At 39.1% G+C, this 21,900-nt stretch overlaps 4 protein-coding genes across 4 annotated transcripts; 2 read left to right on the top strand and 2 right to left on the bottom strand.

The window, feature by feature from the left end:
• The first annotated feature begins 1,553 nt into the window (after positions 1–1,553).
• LOC141909345 (tubulin beta chain-like) lies at positions 1,554–3,653 on the top strand. The gene is made up of 4 exons (XM_074799766.1): positions 1,554–1,708; positions 1,916–2,024; positions 2,239–2,349; positions 2,463–3,653. The coding sequence occupies exons 1-4, from the start codon at positions 1,652–1,654 to the stop codon at positions 3,524–3,526; spliced, it is 1,341 nt and encodes a 446-aa protein (XP_074655867.1). The 5' UTR covers positions 1,554–1,651; the 3' UTR covers positions 3,527–3,653.
• A 4,893-nt stretch (positions 3,654–8,546) lies between these two features.
• Positions 8,547–10,589, top strand: LOC141909379 (tubulin beta chain-like). Its single transcript, XM_074799826.1, has 4 exons — positions 8,547–8,663; positions 8,884–8,992; positions 9,160–9,270; positions 9,380–10,589. The coding sequence occupies exons 1-4, from the start codon at positions 8,607–8,609 to the stop codon at positions 10,441–10,443; spliced, it is 1,341 nt and encodes a 446-aa protein (XP_074655927.1). The 5' UTR covers positions 8,547–8,606; the 3' UTR covers positions 10,444–10,589.
• A 696-nt stretch (positions 10,590–11,285) lies between these two features.
• LOC141909191 (uncharacterized) lies at positions 11,286–12,260 on the bottom strand. Its single transcript, XM_074799577.1, has one exon. It carries the CDS (start codon positions 12,258–12,260, stop codon positions 11,286–11,288), a length of 975 nt encoding a protein of 324 aa, XP_074655678.1.
• Positions 12,261–18,596: 6,336 nt separating this feature from the next.
• On the bottom strand, positions 18,597–21,539 carry LOC141909307 (tubulin beta chain). Its single transcript, XM_074799713.1, has 4 exons — positions 21,378–21,539; positions 20,403–20,511; positions 19,975–20,085; positions 18,597–19,861 (listed from the first exon to the last, which is right to left on the bottom strand). Exons 1-4 carry the CDS (start codon positions 21,432–21,434, stop codon positions 18,798–18,800), a joined length of 1,341 nt encoding a protein of 446 aa, XP_074655814.1. The 5' UTR covers positions 21,435–21,539; the 3' UTR covers positions 18,597–18,797.
• Between the last annotated feature and the right edge of the window lie 361 nt (positions 21,540–21,900).

The following is a 21,900-nucleotide window of genomic DNA, read 5'->3' as shown; positions in this document are numbered from 1 at the left end:
AATAGGGTATATACATTGTAATGTATATATACCCTACCGGTCTTTTCTTGTGCTTGTTTTTGTTTGTTTGTTTTTTGTGTTCTTTGTATTACACTTTCTATATTTTTGTACTGTGTATTTATTGCTTTATTGTATTTCTTTTACCGATGATGTTATGTAACATTAAAGCCTAGCGCACATCGACACTGCGATTGGAGACAACTAGTTGCCAGGTAGTTTTCGGCGCATGAGAGCAACTGGCTGGATACAATCAGTTGCTCGAATTTGTCGATGTGAGCGAGCTTACGACTGGTTAGCGTCCATCTATCTCCAGTTCCACCCAGTTGCTCATGTTCTACTTTTGAGCAACTAGTTGTACTCAATCACAGTCATATCCGTCGATGTGAGCGCTCCATAATCAACAACACATGGTTGTAACTGAATAAAACAAAGCTATTTGTCACGTGACTTGTGATGCCCTCAAGAATATTTGCTAAACCACATCTCAGTTGCTGTCGATGTGTGCGCTATGGACCTAGCGACCGGCATGAGCCACGCAGTTGCTGGTTTTTACTAAATTTTCGATGTGCGCGGGGTACTCGCTCACTAGCAACTAGTTGTCTCCAGTCGCTTTGTCGATGTATGCTTAGCTTTAAGGGACAATAAAGTTTATTACTGTATTGTTATTGTTATTGGTGTATTGATAATTCATTTCATTACCCTGGGAGGAACTGGACCTCCACGCGAGCTCACAGGAGGTCAATCACAATGCACTTATAATTGAAGAATAGATTGACACTCAATTATTTAGACTCATTTACCGTGGTATCAGCAATAATACATAGTGGCAAGTGATGAGTAGAAAGCCCCCTGCATCGGACAACAAGCTAAGAGCAAGTTCATTGCTCGTACTATCCAAACAGGGAGGTGTTAGTCAGGTAATTCCGTCACTCCCACCTCCCTGATCCAAACTACACCGATCAGCCACTTAAACATATCACGGCCAAGAAACCCGGGCCCAGTAGAGAAATATCAAGAAACAGTAAACCTTTATTTACTGGAACTTGTGATCGAATATCTATTACAGTTGGTTGTATGTCAGATCTACGAGCAATTATCTGTTCAGATAATTGCTCGTAGGTCAGATCTAACTATCCGGGCAAATTCAAAAATAAAGAAATCTCTTTTCAAACGGGCCAGCTACGGTTTCGTGGATTGATATTATTGTAAGTCTTTAAATAGCGGGTCACTAAGGAAACCGCCGGTCACAGTTAATGCCACAAACAACTCTGGACAGGATTAGATTCGTAATCCGCATTTGAGGTATTCGACGAGATTGTATTGTGTAGAATGCCGGAATTTTCTGATATATATAGTTGACGTACATACGTTATCATAAGCGTGAACACGAGTATGGACAGGCATTCGGGTTGATAATTGGTCAAGCAGATGGCGACTCATAAAAGCTATAAAGACCATTGGTTGACCACCTACTGTAAACGTGTTCGGACTTACACAGTGTCATGGCGACAATAAACAAAACACAAAACATTCCAAGATAGCAACGACTTTACTATAAAACCCATAGCCCACTAGTGACGGACATCAGTAGTGTCAATAAACACCTAAAGGTTCACAACTCGCCAAGAATCTTCGAATCTAACCAGCCAACATGAGGGAAATCGTACATCTCCAAGCCGGACAATGCGGTAACCAGATCGGTGCCAAGGTATGTAAAATTCATTTCTGATTTACAACTATTTGTGTCGTTTTTTGGTAGACTACGCGATAAAATAAGTAACGGCATTTCTGTTGAACACCTGAGATATTATCATAGTCAAATGCTTTATTGTATTTCATTCTGCTTTTACTCATGCAATGAAATATTGTAAATGATAAGTAATCTTAATATCAAATTTTTCCATGTTTCCTCTAGTTCTGGGAAGTCATCTCTGACGAACACGGTATTGACCCCACTGGTACCTATCACGGGGATTCTGATCTTCAATTAGAAAGAATCAATGTATACTACAACGAAGCCACTGGTAAGCATTTTATCTAATCTCTTACATGAGCGTATGATGTTTGAAAAAGATTAAGATATCTTAAACACGATAACATAAGTCCAAATTGAACAGCGAAAATTCCAATAGTCAAACCAGGGGACAATGGAGAAAAAAATGTGATAATAGGCCTACGCATATCAGTTTAGCGTTTGATATTCTAAAACTTTATCGAATTTTTATGTTAATTTTTCAGGTGGCAAATATGTACCCCGTGCCGTTCTTGTTGATCTCGAGCCCGGTACCATGGACTCGGTCCGATCCGGCCCATTCGGTCAGATCTTCCGACCAGACAACTTCGTCTTCGGTAAGTGTATATATTGATGGAAAATTATTACCCCTTCATAACTGGCTGTGTTTTTAATTCAACAGTCTCCGTAATGTTTGTTATACCAATTCAATATATGTTTTATCTTACAGGACAAAGTGGTGCTGGAAACAACTGGGCCAAAGGTCACTACACAGAAGGTGCTGAGCTCGTAGATTCCGTTTTGGATGTTGTACGTAAAGAGGCTGAAGGCTGTGATTGTCTGCAAGGATTCCAACTTACACACTCCCTCGGTGGCGGTACCGGTTCCGGTATGGGAACCCTTCTCATCAGCAAGATCCGAGAAGAATACCCGGACAGAATCATGAACACATTCTCCGTCGTACCATCGCCAAAAGTATCAGACACTGTTGTAGAACCATACAACGCCACTCTGTCGGTTCATCAACTCGTTGAGAACACCGATGAGACCTACTGTATTGACAATGAAGCTTTGTATGATATTTGCTTCCGTACCTTGAAACTCACAACACCGACGTACGGCGATTTGAACCATCTCGTATCAGCTACCATGTCTGGAGTGACCACCTGTCTGCGATTCCCCGGTCAGTTGAACGCCGATTTACGTAAATTGGCCGTCAACATGGTACCATTCCCGCGTCTCCACTTCTTCATGCCAGGATTCGCTCCTCTTACCTCGCGTGGTAGCCAGCAGTACCGCGCTCTTACCGTCCCAGAACTCACTCAACAGATGTTCGACGCCAAGAACATGATGGCCGCCTGTGACCCGCGTCACGGACGATACCTCACCGTCGCCGCCATGTTCCGTGGACGTATGTCGATGAAGGAAGTCGACGAACAGATGTTGAACGTCCAGAACAAGAACAGCAGCTACTTCGTCGAATGGATCCCGAACAACGTCAAGACCGCCGTCTGTGATATCCCACCACGTGGTCTGAAAATGTCGGCTACATTCGTCGGAAACAGCACTGCCATCCAAGAGCTGTTCAAGCGTATCTCCGAGCAGTTTACCGCTATGTTCAGACGAAAGGCTTTCTTGCATTGGTACACTGGCGAAGGTATGGACGAGATGGAGTTCACTGAAGCTGAATCGAACATGAACGATTTGGTTTCTGAATACCAACAGTACCAGGACGCCACCGCTGAGGAAGAGGGTGAATTCGACGAGGAAGAGGAAGGCGAAGAAGAAGCCTAAACTGTTCACACGTTCTCAGGAAATGTGAATTAAATGTACTTCTAACAAGTACTGATGGACCAAAAATGAAATTATTTTGTTCATCTATTCCTGCTGCCCGTAAATACTACTTTTGTTACAAATCGTTTATATTTATTTTTGTTAACTAATTTATCAATTTTCGTCTGTTGGGTGCAGAATAAAAAAACAAATACATATTTCAAAGCTTATTTTCATACATTCTCAGATCTCGTAGATGGCAAAACAGGAGATTCACCTTATTTTTGGATTCGAACCCACATTTTGCGGAACCTCGTCGTTTCTGAGGTTGTTTGTCATGAGGATACGCGGAACATTACATCGATAGCACCCGCGGGGACTTGTCGCGTAGTTGAAGTCCATACGAAGTTACGTAAATACAATGTAATACGTCATTGTGTTCAGAAGAACTAATCATCCATTCTTCAAATGTCACAAATAAGTTGCAGAAAACTGCCAGCATCAGCACATCAGTTACAAAGTGAGCTGTCGTCTGAATAACTACGATTTTCACGACAATTCAATTCAAAAGGACTCCTTATTGTATTCAAAAATCCTTACGGACTGTGACATACAGAGTATAAAAATAAGATATAATAGGTTAACAATGATAACAGACAAATTTGAGAAAAAGAACGCAAGTTATTATATACACTTATTACTTATACCTTGGTAATAGTTATACAGTGGTAAAGAAACCTAAGAAGTTATTATGAAGACTAAACATATACTTAAATGATTGCATTCTATCAAAGCCTTCAGAGATGAATTTTTCAATGTCTTTTTGTAGATAACAGTCTGTTAGAAGGATTACAAATTTTTCTTGAGTATTGAGGGACTTTGATTGTGGATGAATTAAGATAGTTTGTCCAGGATTGGTTGCCGCAAGCCACAACAAAATGGAGCTCGTCCTCTATTTTCTGACATTGGTGGACATGAGCTTACATATTTTGTACACATACTGCAACAGGGGACCTAAATCTACATATCGACATTTCATGCAGCAAATAAGCTGCTTTGCGGAATCACGCACTTCTTTCCCGCTTGATAGATATAGAAATTGGCAGCATTATTCGGGGCCAACCTCGGTTTTCGTAGCTAGTCGACTAGTGGTCGGAACTAATAAACCGAACGCACTATAGTTCGGTCGTTACGTACTTACGGTGTCGGCCATCTTGGACTTGGGTCCGAACTTCAGCGACCGACCCCAAACGCGTGTTCGACTATTTCCGGACCATAGTTCGGACTGACTAACTGACAGTCGGTTTCGTCTAGTCGCCTAACTCGTCGACCGAAGTTCGCCCAGGCTGAACAGGGTGCTAGCTATTTCTATGGTACATTGGTACACTGCCTTCTTCTCTTGGCCAAATAATATGAAGGAAGCGTTTGGTTTTACCATGGACGTATAAACTAGATATCTAGTTTATACGTCCATGGTTTTACGAGCTGTGTCACGATTGATTATTTATCCTCCGGGCTGAAAACGACAGATCCATCGAGATGTTTTTCCTCACAAAAAGAAAACAAAGCGAAAAGATAATCATTTATGGGATGCAGCAATTTCTATTATGTTACCCAGTAAAATGATCTTGTACTAACCAAAATATAAATAAAGTAGAAATAAATTTTAAGATTTCAGCAGACAAAAAAGATGATTACAAATGAAGGTGTAAATGGTCAGATATCTGGGAAGATATACTGGATTTAAATTAGGAGAAGTTATCTGTAAGATGAATATAATCAACCAGCACGGCTGTTGTATTCTGTGTTATTCTAGTTGGTTTTACAATGCGGGTAAGAAATTTCTGTTTAGATCTTTATTCCAAAAATTGCGTAGTATTTCTGTGCGGTTGTATTTTTAAATCGTCCAGATTTTGATCTGTTACAATTGATATTGCCTTCCTCTCTGATTTAGGCATCAGAATAATCATCAATAGAAATTCTTTCACTTTTGATCCTTGAACTCGATATACTTCTCAAAGAATAATAATTGTTTGTTTGTTTTGTCTTTCGGTAGAGTTACCTAAAGGAAACAACTCACAAATCGCCACAGTGGCTTTGGCCACCCCAATATTTCTGCCGACCATATTTTTTCTTCATTGTCATATTCATTTAAGCATCATATGACACGTAAAGCATGGGGGACCCTGTATATGTTGGACGCTTCAATCAAAAATTGCCTCCGACGCCTGTTCTTTATCTATTTGTTATGTGATTTTATCAATAGTTTCACAAAGTAAAATTGCGTCAAATTCTACATTTTGATCTTGAAACTGATCTACTGGTTCATATGGTGGCTGATAAGGGCCATAGCGTAAAATTCCTGGTATGTAAATGAGGGCGCCAGAACGCCAGAACGCCAAAACGAAAAAAAACGTCCAATTTTCTCTGAAAGTTCGTTTTGGCGCGCCAAAACAAAGAAAATTCCGTTTTGGCGCCCCCGCCAAAACGAACTTTCATTTTGGCGCCCCCGCCAAAACAACGAAAAACGTCGAAATTTCTCTAAAAGTTCGTTTTGGCGCGCCAAAACAAAGAAAATTCCGTTTTGGCGCCCCCGCCAAAACGAACTTTCATTTTGGCGCCCCCGCCAAAACGAACTTTCGTTTTGGCGCCCCCGCCAAAACAACGAAAAACGTCGAAATGTCTCTAAAAGTTCGTTTTGGCGCGCCAAAACAAAGAAAATTCCGTTTTGGCGCCCCCGCCAAAACGAACTTTCATTTTGGCGCCCCCGCCAAAACGAACTTTCGTTTTGGCGCCCCCGCCAAAACAACGAAAAACGTCGAAATTTCTCTAAAAGTTCGTTTTGGCGCGCCAAGAGAAAATTGGACGTTTTTTTTCGTTTTGGCGTTCTGGCGTTCTGGCGCCCTCATTTACATACCAGGAATTTTACGCTATGGCCCTTATCAGCCACCATAGGTTCATGTATATACTAGACAAATTCTGTTCGATGTTTCATATATCTAGATGCACACTGGAATAGCTCCAAATAAGGACATTCATTGTTCGATAGTTCTACATCATCATCAATTAATTGTTGAAAGTTTATCTGTTTTTCATCCATTTCTTTTTCGGTAAACTTTTCATTTCCCGAACACTTACGTATTAGAAAAATATTTCTAAAAAAGGTGATTTCTGCTGGTATTATCAAGATACATGTGGTGTCAGTAAATAATATATGTTGATTATCTACAGTTTTATACACAATAACGATTGGTGCTACAGGGCTGAGTCAACTTCATAAACTAGCCAAACATGCGAATGAAGAAAAAATAATATGTGCGACTATATGAAAAAAGTATGAACTAGCCAAACACGCGAATGAAGAAAAAAATAATATGTGCAACTATATGAAAAAAGTATGAATGACTGATACAACTTAGAAGTAGTGACATGACAACGCGATTATGACAATTTATTGATAGTAAAGTAAAACTGTACTTATAATGATAATAATCAACATAGTTTATGCATGGTTTGATCCAAACACGATATGGTATGAGAAAATTTGAGTTGCAGCCGACAGAGCGAGACTAGTCAAGCTATCAAACGTAATAGATAATTATAGATCTTGATTGAAATGCGTAATCTTTAGTAATTTAGCCAAATACGGATTTGTAAGCAAGTTTTTGATCTGCTATAAGCTAACCGATAATATATGATTCACATACGATGCACGCGGTCGAAATCCGAACAGTTTAAGTTTACAAGTGTAAAATCCCACAATAATAGAATGAATAACTAAAACGTTTACTGAAAACAAAGAAATATTTCAGGTGGTTTCTACCACCATTCTTCAGTCTCAAATGACCAGACGCGGAAAGACCAACATGAAAAAACTGAAAAAAAGCAATCGAAGATCCGTGGGTAGCAAACAAGATGGATCAGTTGATCACAATATTCGTGATAACATGGGCGACCACAGGATTTTTTTGGGGAGTGCCTTTTTAGGAATAGAGGGGATGTGGGGGTCCTCCCCAGAAAATGTTTGAACATTTCGTGCAAGCAGGCGCGTTCTGGTGCAATCTAAGGCCGATTGGTAGACTGGTTCCTGTTTACTTTGGATTTATTGATTTTATTTTGCTAAATTAGCAAATGCAGACCATGTGCCGACGTTTGAAAATCCAAAAAGGGGTTCGTTCGAACTACCGAACGCCCCTAGGGACACCCATGGATAAGACGAAAAGTGTTGAAATCCCACAACATTTAATTTTATATCTAGCCCATCTTTAAATATTCTAATGCATTTTTCCTGCACAGATTTCGATTTTTTCTTCTTGCAGACTTGATATTCAAATTGGTCAACCGTAAAAACCGACACAATAATGTTTTTATACACTGATACCCAGTATGCGCTATTTAAGCGGTTCTGTGAGAGTAGATGTGCATCAATCTTGGCGTTCTAATATAACAATTAGAACTTTGGCGTTTATTTTGTGATTAAACATATTTCATAACTCTAATTTCATTTTCAAATAATTTTGATCATATATTTTGAGAGGATGTGCACTACGTCATCAATACAATGGGGCTATACTGGTTGCCGTGAAATTCATTTAAATTATCGATATATTCATAGGATAACCTAATTGATCCTTTACTAATATCATATAATTCTAAATCATTTTATTTATCGTGGAAATGTTGTGGACATTATGACATATATGTGTCATATTTCAAAAGGCGACAAAAAACATTCAAGTTACAGTTTTCTTGTTTTAATATTACGCCACAAGATTCCTTGTCGATTTAGAGGCGATTAACCTCGTATCGCTTTGAACAAACTGTAATCCATCATAAATCCTACTGAAGATTTTTAATCAATGAGAAATTGACGGAGGCCACTCGAGCGGACATGGCTAGACCAATTGAAAACCATTGGTTGACCGCCTACTATCAACGTGTTCGGACTTACACAGTGTCATAGCGACAATAAACAAAACATTCAAAGGTGGCAACGACTTTACTATAAAACCCATAGCCCGCTAGTGACGGATATCAGTAGTGTCAATAAACACCTAAAGGTTCACAACTCGCCAAGAATCTTCAAATCTAACCAGCCAACATGAGGGAAATCGTACATCTCCAAGCCGGACAATGCGGTAACCAGATCGGTGCCAAGGTATGTAAAATTCATATTTAGTTTACGAACACTTCTGGCTAACATTGTGGTATAAAATTAGTAACAGTATTTGTGTTTAACGGCTTAGAAATTTCCATATAGTTTAACACTTAATTTAAATAAATTTCCTTCGATTCTTTATTCATATAATAAAATATTGTAAATGATCTTAAGTAAATCAAATTTATAAATATATCAAATTTTTCTCAATATCCTCTAGTTCTGGGAAGTCATCTCTGACGAACACGGTATTGACCCCACTGGTACCTATCACGGAGATTCTGATCTTCAATTAGAAAGAATCAATGTATACTACAACGAAGCCACTGGTAAGCATTTGATTAATTTTTTCTAATGCCTATGTATGATGTTTGAAAAATTGAAACACCTTGAACAAGATTAGATAGGTCTACAAAAAATGTTAAATTGAATAGAATATAGATATTTAACTGCGAATGTGAAATAATGATATTGAGTGATTTGATGTATTTTTCAGGTGGCAAATATGTACCCCGTGCCGTTCTTGTCGATCTCGAGCCCGGTACCATGGACTCAGTCCGATCCGGCCCATTCGGTCAGATCTTCCGACCAGACAACTTCGTCTTCGGTAAGTGTATTTTGATAGAAAATTATTACCCCCGTATAACGGATTGCATTTCTTATTCAACAAAGTCACCGTAATGTTTGTAATACTAATTCAATGTTTTATCATACAGGACAAAGTGGTGCTGGAAATAACTGGGCCAAAGGTCACTACACAGAAGGTGCCGAGCTCGTAGATTCCGTTTTGGATGTTGTACGTAAAGAGGCTGAAGGCTGTGATTGTCTGCAAGGATTCCAACTTACACACTCCCTCGGTGGTGGTACCGGTTCCGGTATGGGAACCCTTCTCATCAGCAAGATCCGAGAAGAATACCCGGACAGAATCATGAACACATTCTCCGTCGTACCATCGCCAAAAGTATCAGACACTGTTGTAGAACCATACAACGCCACTCTGTCGGTTCATCAACTCGTTGAGAACACCGATGAGACCTACTGTATTGACAATGAAGCTTTGTATGATATTTGCTTCCGTACCTTGAAACTCACAACACCGACGTACGGCGATTTGAACCATCTCGTATCAGCTACCATGTCTGGAGTGACCACCTGTCTGCGATTCCCCGGTCAGTTGAACGCCGATTTACGTAAATTGGCCGTCAACATGGTACCATTCCCGCGTCTCCACTTCTTCATGCCAGGATTCGCTCCTCTTACCTCGCGTGGTAGCCAGCAGTACCGCGCTCTTACCGTCCCAGAACTCACTCAACAGATGTTCGACGCCAAGAACATGATGGCCGCCTGTGACCCGCGTCACGGACGATACCTCACCGTCGCCGCTATGTTCCGTGGACGTATGTCGATGAAGGAAGTCGACGAACAGATGTTGAACGTCCAGAACAAGAACAGCAGCTACTTCGTCGAATGGATCCCGAACAACGTCAAGACCGCCGTCTGTGATATCCCACCACGTGGTCTGAAGATGTCGGCTACATTCGTCGGAAACAGCACTGCCATCCAAGAGCTGTTCAAGCGTATCTCCGAGCAGTTTACCGCTATGTTCAGACGAAAGGCTTTCTTGCATTGGTACACTGGCGAAGGTATGGACGAGATGGAGTTCACTGAAGCTGAATCGAACATGAACGATTTGGTTTCTGAATACCAACAGTACCAGGATGCCACCGCTGAGGAAGAAGGTGAATTCGACGAGGAAGAGGAAGGCGAAGAAGAAGCCTAAACTGTTCACACGTTCTCAGGAAATGTGAATTAGATGTACTTCTAACAAGTACTGATGGACCAAAAATGAAATTATTTTGTTCATCTATTCCTGCTGCCCGTAGTTGTTTCAAGCCGTATATATTTATTTTTGTTAACTAATTTATTCATTTTCGTCTGTTGGGTGCAGAATAAAAAGCAAATATATATTTCAAAGCTTATCTTCACACATTCTTAGATCTCGCACAGGTCATACCAGGATTTCAAAATTCCATCGCATTGTTGGATTCGAACCCACATTTCTTTTACACTGCAATCAGCAGGATTCGAACTAACATTTCTGCAGGAACATCCCATATGAGGATAGATACAAACGCATCATGATCTGATGTTAAGGATAAGGATAATGCCGAACATCTTATTTCATAAATCAAAACCATTCAACTTATTCGAGCAATGAATCCCACGGTCTCTGTGTCGGTAAGGAAGTCAGTGTCTATCGCTTCAAATATCAAACGCAAAAAGTGGCGGGAAATTAACAGCATCAGCGCAACAGTTACCAGGGGCGGATCCAGCCGGGCACAAAGAGCACACGCTCCATCGCGATTTTCCTGTCCCTATTTGAAAATACGATAGCAATATTTTTCAGGGCACTTTTTCCTCCCACAATGAGCAAGATTCAATTTCATAATTCTCCAGACACTTGTTTTATGCCCATTTCATTTCATTGTGCTCCTGTCAAAGTCCGCCCCGGATCCGCCCCTGATAGAGTGAGCGGTTGAGCTGTCATCAGACGTTTTGTGATGGACAGTTTTACAATATACAATGTTCATGTACTTAATACAACAGGGGAGCTGAATACTTTCACCGACTTTTCGTGCAGCAAATAAGCTGCTTTGCGGAATCACGAACTTCTTTCCCGGTTAATAGATAGATATAGAAATTGGCGGAGTAATTCAGACTGAACAGGGTGCTAGCTATTTTGTACGGTACATTGAACGATTCGTTGAAACTGTCCCCGGAATGGAGCGTCATTAGTACGGCTATCGTACACAGCGGGCATATGGTAATGAGAAAAAATATCGAAGTCGCCAAAATCATAACGGTCGCTTGTTTCGAGGCCGATGAAGATTTGAGGGTTTTGATTTTATTGGTGCGCAATGAAATGATTATAGCGCTCGTGGTGAGCATCAGAATAAAGGTTGGAATGAATGCCGTGATGGCCGGTCCGATTGACATGTAATACGAATACACGATTGGTGACGTGAATATACATCCCATATCTCTGACGTAAGCGATCTCCCACCAGACAAAACTATACAGCGAACATATGACAAAGAGCAGCCCTATCATCCAAACTGAATTATGTTTCAGCGTCCAGAATCGTTTAGCGGTGAACGGGAAATGAATTACGCTCAGTCTTTCTGTTGAGATGATCACGAGAACGTACGGACTGAAAGTACACGTCGTTACCGTGTACTCGTAGAAACAACAGGATATGTAACCGTTTAGGGGAATGATTCCGATTCCGAAAAAGTAATAGCTGACTACGTTTAAGAAGATACATAGTTGATAGGCTAGAATAACCGTGTCGGACAGCGCGAGGCAAAAGAAGAAACGACTGTAAGATCGTCGCCGCAGACGCTCCGTCAACATGACGCAAACGATAAAGATATTGCCGATAAATCCGAGACACAGACTCACAAAATTCAAGCTACAATACAAGTAAAAGTAAACATTTCCGTCTATCTGCGAAGACGCTTGTACGCGCAGAGCGTAGAAGCCGACGGTGAAGCGAGGAGTCACGGCCCGCGGGACTAGTTGTTGGGTGTGGTTCATGTCTGATGCGCCGTCTGATAAACTACGTATAGATCGTTATCTATTGCAAATACAAGAACAGAAAGATTACGAGCGTAGAAAATTTCGAAATATATTGAATCAATTTCAGTGATTAAAATATTGCAAATTCGATCGCAATATTAATTTTACCGTCTGGTATAGATAATCGTTCTTTGCCTTCAGGGCATTCTGAACGAACTGACTGCTTTACCTGTGTTGATTAACGATCAATACATGTTTTTTACGAATTATTTCAGATATCGTATAAGACCTGAAAAGAGCTCCTGCGTATTATCATTCCCCTGCCCCGAATCCATTGCTTTCAGACCCCTGGACATTTCAATGTGACGTCTTAACGACTAGTTTTTGTATGGGCATGTCTGGAGTTTGAAGTTCATTTTTCATGAAAATACACATCTCCTCAGGATATCATATATCGTCCAGGCCACAGTTGTGAGTTGAGTAAAATCTTCTCAGAACTGTGGAACTGGATCCTGGACGATACATGCCCTCGGATATTAGATATTGCTATCGCCTTTGGTCGAGCGGGTGTCACTAAACCTAAGACCCCCTAAACCTAAGACCTAAGACCCGTTAGGTCTTATGTTTAGGGGGTCTAAGGTTTAGTGACACCTATATATGATATACTAAACCTAAGACCCATAAACCTAAGACCCCCAAATATCTCGTCTCTGATAAATGAACCAAATTTTAATAGGCCATCGATGGATCATTTTAACTAATATCTATATATTAGAACCATTTCGAATAGTAAAAAAATAAAAAAATAAAAAAATAAAGTACACAAATAATGATTTAGAGTCGGGTCTTAGGTTTATGGGTCTTAGGTTTAGTGACACCTATATATAATATACTAAACCTAAGACCTATAAACATAAGACCTCAAATACGTCTCTGATAAATAACAGGGGCGGATCCAGGATTCTAGGAAAGAGGGGGCGCCCATCTCGATAATATCCCGGCATACCCACCGAAGCGCGAAATTTACGAAGTTTCTGCTTCTCAGACTCTTTCTGAGACAATCTAAAGACCCAAAATTCAAATAATGTGTCTGAAAAACTGACCGTTTTCTCTTTTACATAGGTGATAAACTACGAAGAACGAAATTTCTGTGTGTGTTTATTTACAATAAAAAGGGCGCTTGTCCTACAATCAAAGATATTTTCTTATTTCACTACCGGCAACCAGTACAAGACGGGTCATAAAACTCACTTGCCAAAACCATATTCATCAGTGTAGTCCGCGCACGTGGCATGACATGGCCGCGGCATGTCTGGTACCGGGTAGAACAAAATTTTAAAGGCCGAGAAGTATGGATACTAGTTAACCGGGTGGAAAACACTTGAGATCGGTCGTCTTGTTTATAATGTTTAGAGTGAGCGAGGATGGCTCACACAGTTAAATATGACATATTCATGAAAGTTTTCATATCAAGTTCTAAACTAATTTCAACTAATCTAGTCATAGTGGGAATGAAAATCTGATGCTAGTGAAAAGGCTGATCGACCATAATTCACTCATGTTCTGGATTCCATCCGAGATTGTTTTATTGGAAATGGATTGAAAACCCAAGACATACGATACTTTATAAGCGCACTTGGAGCAATTCCCCGCAACCTTTCAAAAGTGATCAATAGCGAGCATGAGAGGGTACCAGATTTCCGAGAAATGTTTTTAATGAAACATCTCAAATTGGTTTATTCATCAGAGACAAGATATTTGAGGTCTTATGTTTATGGGTCTTAGGTTTAGTATATTATATATAGGTGTCACTAAACCTAAGACCCATAAACCTAAGACCCGACTCTAAATCATTATTTGTGTACTTTAGACTATTCAAAATGGTTCTAATATATAGATATTAGTTAAAATGATCCATCGATGGCCTATTAAAATCTGGTGTATTTATCAGAGACGAGATATTTGGGGGTCTTAGGTTTATGGGTCTTAGGTTTAGTATATTATATATAGGTGTCACTAAACCTAAGACCCATAAACCTAAGACCCGACTCTAAATCATTATTCGTGTACTTTAGACTATTCAAAATGGTTCTAATATATAGATATTAGTTAAAATGATCCATCGATGGCCTATTAAAATCTGGTGTATTTATCAGAGACGAGATATTTGAGGGTCTTAGGTTTATAGGTCTTAGGTTTAGTATATTATATATAGGTGTCACTAAAGCTAAGACCCATAAACCTAAGACCCGACTCTAAATCATTATTTGTGTACTTTAGACTATTCAAAATGGTTCTTATATATAGATATTAGTTAAAATGATCCATCGATGGCCTATTTAAATTTGGTTCATTTAACATAGACGAGATATTTGGGGGTCTTAGGTTTATAGGTCTTAGGTTTAGTATATTATATATAGGTGTCACTAAACCTAAGACCCATAAACCTAAGACCCATAAACCTAAGACCCGACTCTAAATCATTATTTGTGTACTTTAGACTATTCAAAATGGTTCTTATATATAGATATTAGTTAAAATGATCCATCGATGGCCTATTTAAATTTGGTTCATTTAACAGAGACGAGATATTTGGGGGTCTTAGGTTTATGGGTCTTAGGTTTAGTATATTATATATAGGTGTCACTAAACCTAAGACCCATAAACCTAAGACCCGACTCTAAATCATTATTTGTGTACTTTAGACTATTCAAAATGGTTCTAATATATAGATATTAGTATCCATCGATGGCCTATTAAAATCTGGTGTATTTATCAGAGACGAGATATTTGAGGGTCTTAGGTTTATAGGTCTTAGGTTTAGTATATTATATATAGGTGTCACTAAACCTAAGACCCATAAACATAAGACCCGACTCTAATTCGTTATTTTGTGTACTTTGGATGATTTAAAAATGGTTCTAAAATACATGTGTCAGTTCACCAGCTACTTATAAATCTCTAGAAAAAAAGAATGAATATTCAAAAAATGTAGCTCGATGAGGAGAGTTATTTGGTTGAATAAGATCATTTAAACTCAGCCTGTTGTTTTGGCGAATCAAGAGTGGACACTTGAAAATAAATAAATTTAACTTTAGAGGAATCAACTGTTCATGTGTAAACGTATTTTACAGAAATCGTTTCATAACTTTCCGAGTTATTTTGCAAATAAAAAGTTTCATGGAAACAAACAAAAAATAGATAAACGGTGGCCAAACATAACCTCTTTTCGATACGGTATGAAGTAGCAGCTCAGATAGTTCGAAGACGAGATATTTGGGGGTCTTAGGTTTATGGGTCTTAGGTTTAGTATATTATATATAGGTGTCACTAAACCTAAGACCCATAAACCTAAGACCCGACTCTAAATCATTATTTGTGTACTTTAGACTATTCGAAATGGTTCTAATATATAGATATTAGTTAAAATGATCCATCGATGGCCTATTAAAATTTGGTTTCTTTATCAGAGACGAGATATTTGGGGGTCTTAGGTTTAGTATATTATATATAGGTGTCACTAAAGCTAAGACCCATAAACCTAAGACCCGACTCTAAATCATTATTTGTGTACTTTAGACTATTCGAAATGGTTCTAATATATAGATATTAGTTAAAATGATCCATCGATGGCCTATTAAAATTTGGTTTCTTTATCAGAGACGAGATATTTGAGGGTCTTAGGTTTATGGGTCTTAGGTTTAGTATATTATATATAGGTGTCACTAAAGCTAAGACCCATAAACCTAAGACCCGAATCTAAATCATTATTTGTGTACTTCAGACTATTCAAAATGGTCCTTATATATAGATATTAGTTAAAATGATCCATCGATGGCCTATATAAATTTGGTTCATTTAACAGAGACGAGATATTTGGGGGTCTTAGGTTTATGGGTCTTAGGTTTAGTATATTATATATAGGTGTCACTAAACCTAAGACCCATAAACCTAAGACCCGACTCTAAGTCATTATTTGTGTACTTTAGACCATACGAAATGGTTCTAATATATAGATATTAGTAAAAATGATCCATCGATGGCCTATTAAAATCTGGTGTATTTATCAGAGACGAGATATTTGGGGGTCTTAGGTTTATGGGTCTTAGGTTTAGTATATTATATATAGGTGTCACTAAACCTAAGACCCATAAACCTAAGACCCGACTCTAAATCATTATTCGTGTACTTTAGACTATTCAAAATGGTTCTAATATATAGATATTAGTTAAAATGATCCATCGATGGCCTATTAAAATCTGGTGTATTTATCAGAGACGAGATATTTGAGGGTCTTAGGTTTATGGGTCTTAGGTTTAGTATATTATATATAGGTGTCACTAAAGCTAAGACCCATAAACCTAAGACCCGAATCTAAATCATTATTTGTGTACTTCAGACTATTCGAAATGGTTCTAATATATAGATATTAGTTAAAATGATTCATCGATGGCCTATTAAAATTTAGTTAATTTATCAGAGACGAGATATTTGGGGTCTTAGGTTTATGGGTCTTAGGTTTAGTATATTATATATAGGTGTCACTAAACCTAAGACCCATAAACCTAAGACCCGACTCTAAATCATTATTTGTGTACTTTAGACTATTCAAAATGGTTCTTATATATAGATATTAGTTAAAATGATCCATCGATGGCCTATTTAAATTTGGTTCATTTAACAGAGACGAGATATTTGGGGGTCTTAGGTTTATGGGTCTTAGGTTTAGTATATTATATATAGGTGTCACTAAACCTAAGACCCATAAACCTAAGACCCGACTCTAAGTCATTATTTGTGTACTTTAGACCATACGAAATGGTTCTAATATATAGATATTAGTAAAAATGATCCATCGATGGCCTATTAAAATTTGGTTCATTTATCAGAGACGAGATATTTGGGGGTCTTAGGTTTATGGGTCTTAGGTTAAGTATATTATATATAGGTGTCACTAAACCTAAGACCCATAAACCTAAGACCCGACTCTAAATCATTATTTGTGTACTTTAGACTATTCAAAATGGTTCTAATATATAGATATTAGTATCCATCGATGGCCTATTAAAATCTGGTGTATTTATCAGAGACGAGATATTTGAGGGTCTTAGGTTTATAGGTCTTAGGTTTAGTATATTATATATAGGTGTCACTAAACCTAAGACCCATAAACATAAGACCCGACTCTAATTCGTTATTTTGTGTACTTTGGATGATTTAAAAATGGTTCTAAAATACATGTGTCAGTTCACCAGCTACTTATAAATCTCTAGAAAAAAAGAATGAATATTCAAAAAATGTAGCTCGATGAGGAGAGTTATTTGGTTGAATAAGATCATTTAAACTCAGCCTGTTGTTTTGGCGAATCAAGAGTGGACACTTGAAAATAAATAAATTTAACTTTAGAGGAATCAACTGTTCATGTGTAAACGTATTTTACAGAAATCGTTTCATAACTTCCCGAGTTATTTTGCTAATAAAAAGTTTCATGGAAACAAACAAAAAATAGATAAAAGGTGGCCAAACATAACCTCTTTGCGATACGGCATGAAGTAGCAGCTCAGATAGTTCGAAGACGAGATATTTGGGGGTCTTAGGTTTATGGGTCTTAGGTTTAGTATATTATATATAGGTGTCACTAAACCTAAGACCCATAAACCTAAGACCCGACTCTAAATCATTATTTGTGTACTTTAGACTATTCGAAATGGTTCTAATATATAGATATTAGTTAAAATGATCCATCGATGGCCTATTAAAATTTGGTTTCTTTATCAGAGACGAGATATTTGGGGGTCTTAGGTTTAGTATATTATATATAGGTGTCACTAAACCTAAGACCCATAAACCTAAGACCCATAAACCTACGACCCGACTCTAAATCATTATTTGTGTACTTTAGACTATTCAAAATGGTTCTAATATATAGATATTAGTTAAAATGATCCATCGATGGCCTATTTAAATTTGGTTCATTTATCAGAGACGAGATATTTGGGGGTCTTAGGTTTAGTATATTATATATAGGTGTCACTAAACCTAAGACCCCTAAACATAAGACCTAACGGGTCTTAGGTTTAGGGGGTCTTAGGTTTAGTGACACCCTTGGTCGAGCCCCTCAAACCAGATATTTACATGTATTTCAAAATTCTAACTCCTATTTAGGAAGTGTGTTTTCGTGTAATGCTTGTCAAGTGCAGAATTAGATGTGAATTCTCATAAGTATATATAGTCTGCAATTTAAGGGCGATTCCTCTTGGCCAAATATGAAGGGAGCAAGAAGCATTGGGATTTCCTCTGGTAATGTCTGCAGCGTTTTTCCTCACAAACAAAAAGAAAACAAAGCGAGAAGAATCATTTATGGGATGCTGCAATTTTTATTATGTTACCCAGTAAAAGGATCTTGTACTAACCAAAATATAAATAAAGTAGAAAATAAATTTTTAGACTTCAGCAGACAAAAACGATGATAACATATACAGTACTATGGGCTTTTTTTAGATTACAGCAAAGACTTTCATATTTTGTTCACATTTTTTTGAGAAATGCTCAAGTTTAGGCTTCTTCGTCGCCTTCCTCTTCCTCGTCGAATTCACCCTCCTCCTCAGCGGTGGCGTCCTGGTACTGTTGGTATTCAGAAACCAAATCGTTCATGTTCGATTCAGCTTCAGTGAACTCCATCTCGTCCATACCTTCACCAGTGTACCAATGCAAGAAAGCCTTTCGTCTGAACATAGCGGTAAACTGCTCGGAGATACGCTTGAACAGCTCTTGGATGGCAGTGCTGTTTCCGATGAATGTAGCCGACATTTTCAGACCACGTGGTGGGATATCACAGACGGCGGTCTTGACGTTGTTCGGGATCCATTCGACGAAGTAGCTGCTGTTCTTGTTCTGGACGTTCAACATCTGTTCGTCGACTTCCTTCATCGACATACGTCCACGGAACATGGCGGCGACGGTGAGGTATCGTCCGTGACGCGGGTCACAGGCGGCCATCATGTTCTTGGCGTCGAACATCTGTTGAGTGAGTTCTGGGACGGTAAGAGCGCGGTACTGCTGGCTACCACGCGAGGTAAGAGGAGCGAATCCTGGCATGAAGAAGTGGAGACGCGGGAATGGAACCATGTTGACTGCCAATTTACGTAAATCGGCGTTCAACTGACCGGGGAATCGCAGACAGGTGGTCACTCCAGACATGGTAGCTGATACGAGATGGTTCAAATCGCCGTACGTCGGTGTTGTGAGTTTCAAGGTACGGAAGCAAATATCATACAAAGCTTCATTGTCAATACAGTAGGTCTCATCGGTATTCTCAACGAGTTGATGAACCGACAGAGTGGCGTTGTATGGTTCTACAACAGTGTCTGATACTTTTGGCGATGGTACGACGGAGAATGTGTTCATGATTCTGTCCGGGTATTCTTCTCGGATCTTGCTGATGAGAAGGGTTCCCATACCGGAACCGGTACCACCACCGAGGGAGTGTGTAAGTTGGAATCCCTGCAGACAATCACAGCCTTCAGCCTCTTTACGTACAACATCCAAAACGGAATCTACGAGCTCAGCACCTTCTGTGTAGTGGCCTTTGGCCCAGTTGTTTCCAGCACCACTTTGTCCTGTAAGATAAAACATATATTGAATTAGTATTAGAAATATTACGGTGACTTTGTTGAATAAGAAATGCAATCTGTTATACAGGGGTAATATTTTTCTATCAAAATACACTTACCGAAGACGAAGTTGTCTGGTCGGAAGATCTGACCGAATGGGCCGGATCGGACCGAGTCCATGGTACCGGGCTCGAGATCAACAAGAACGGCACGGGGTACATATTTGCCACCTGAAAAATAAACATAAAAATTCGATTTAGTTTTAAAATATCAAACGCTTTACTCATATACATCTTATCGCAATTTTTTCTTTATTGTCCCCAGGTTTGGCTGTTTGAACTACCCGGCCTTTTATTTAGTCTTCATCGGGCATTGTGCATTCATTCTTACAATTTGGGTCATTCATTCTTTACTTTTCGCATTCTGGATGAACTCCTTCAGCGCGGGAATTTGCTCATCTTTCGCATTGTGTTCGAAATTTCTTTCACTGTGATGGAATAAACAGGGTTGCCGACAATGATGTCGCGCATATTTATTTTATGCCTACCTGTAGCTTCGTTGTAGTATACATTGATTCTTTCTAATTGAAGATCAGAATCCCCGTGATAGGTACCAGTGGGGTCAATACCGTGTTCGTCAGAGATGACTTCCCAGAACTAAAAGAAAATAGCAAACAGATTCTATTATAGAAGATGCCATTGTTAAAACCACTCACAATGATGGAGCTCGGGGTGCTATTGAATTCGTATCGAATAAAGGAGGCAACGGTCGCTAGGGTTTGAATTTCTTGGGCTTTGTCCGTCTGCGATAAAACGCGCGCCTATCGGTTCTATTCTTGTAAGGATACCAGAGGTCAATATAAGTGTCCAGCGTACTTTTACTAAGCGCGATGGCGGGAAATATCGGCTTCGTTGGCGCGCGCTCTTCCCAACACACATGTGCACTGTGTAATGATATAAAGGCTTCACGCAGTGCTTGAATGCTGGCAATATTCATGTGGTACAATGCTAACAGCGTATACAGCTTGTACACGAATTGATTTCCTCATACACGATCAATGTATGTGACAAATGGACCTATCTACGCACACTGAGTCACGATTTATCTATGCATGCGTGTGTAGTGCCATATACCCACATATTTTACTTAATACACGATACATACAAGGACTATTTCCAGGAGATGTTTGGTCGTATTTATTAGAAATAGCCGTTCAATTTTAGTGAATACCACACGGATAGAAATAGGAAGCTTTGAGATCATTACATTGGAAATTATGAAAAGGGCGTAACCCGAACCATCGATAAATGATATTTCTCACAAAATTCGCAAATTCAAATCATCTAATAGATCATTAATGCAATATCCTAATTAACTTGTCATTGCACATGAATACAGTCAAACTAAAGGTTTTTAACAAGTAGCAATCGCAGGTAATAATGAGAACCAAAAATTGATGTATTTTGCAAACGTGGCACATTTTTAATAAATCGTTGAAATGCAGTAAAAATGTTGTAATTACCTTGGCACCGATCTGGTTACCGCATTGTCCGGCTTGGAGATGTACGATTTCCCTCATGTTGGCTGGTTAGATTTCTTCTGTGATACAAATTATATTAACGTTGTAGATAGCTTGAAAGCCTTTGCACTTCTGCTGAACGACGGGTGCGCCGGCGTATTTATACGGGGACGTTGCTAGCAACTAAACCGTCGCTGTTGACAAAGCCAACGGCGGCGTCTCCATGACGCGGGCTGGTCGATGATTGGACACGCTTCCCGCGCAAAATCGGCGTCGTCCAATAGTTGAGCGAGTTCTACTCGGCTCAGACTAGTCCGCAACGAAAATAGGACCCGTACCGTTGCGGCGGATTAACTTTTAGGCAACGAATTCGAGCGATGATTTTTATTCGAATTGAATTAGTAAATATGGGTGACTCTTTCCGCGGGACGATTAACATCGTCGGTATTAATGTAATATGTACTGCATGTGCAGATCGAGGGCACCATATTTTCGACACCTGTTGCTTAGCATTTCGTGTATGTAC

The sequence above is a fragment of the Tubulanus polymorphus genome, chromosome 7 (assembly GCF_964204645.1).
Source record: "Tubulanus polymorphus chromosome 7, tnTubPoly1.2, whole genome shotgun sequence".
Taxonomy (NCBI): domain Eukaryota; kingdom Metazoa; phylum Nemertea; class Palaeonemertea; order Tubulaniformes; family Tubulanidae; genus Tubulanus; species Tubulanus polymorphus.
This window is presented reverse-complemented; position numbering and strand designations above follow the sequence as displayed.

Coding starts and splice junctions, on each gene's coding strand:
- LOC141909379 (XM_074799826.1), top strand. CDS start 8,607: ATGAGGGAAATCGTACATCTCCAAGCCGGACAATGCGGTAACCAGATC. Junction 8,664..8,883: donor GTAACCAGATCGGTGCCAAG/GTATGTAAAATT, acceptor AATATCCTCTAG/TTCTGGGAAGTCATCTCTGA. Junction 8,993..9,159: donor ATACTACAACGAAGCCACTG/GTAAGCATTTGA, acceptor TGTATTTTTCAG/GTGGCAAATATGTACCCCGT.
- LOC141909191 (XM_074799577.1), bottom strand. CDS start 12,260: ATGAACCACACCCAACAACTAGTCCCGCGGGCCGTGACTCCTCGCTTC.
- LOC141909345 (XM_074799766.1), top strand. CDS start 1,652: ATGAGGGAAATCGTACATCTCCAAGCCGGACAATGCGGTAACCAGATC. Junction 1,709..1,915: donor GTAACCAGATCGGTGCCAAG/GTATGTAAAATT, acceptor TGTTTCCTCTAG/TTCTGGGAAGTCATCTCTGA. Junction 2,025..2,238: donor ATACTACAACGAAGCCACTG/GTAAGCATTTTA, acceptor TTAATTTTTCAG/GTGGCAAATATGTACCCCGT.
- LOC141909307 (XM_074799713.1), bottom strand. CDS start 21,434: ATGAGGGAAATCGTACATCTCCAAGCCGGACAATGCGGTAACCAGATC. Junction 20,512..21,377: donor GTAACCAGATCGGTGCCAAG/GTAATTACAACA, acceptor ATTTTCTTTTAG/TTCTGGGAAGTCATCTCTGA. Junction 19,862..19,974: donor ACCAGACAACTTCGTCTTCG/GTAAGTGTATTT, acceptor TTTATCTTACAG/GACAAAGTGGTGCTGGAAAC.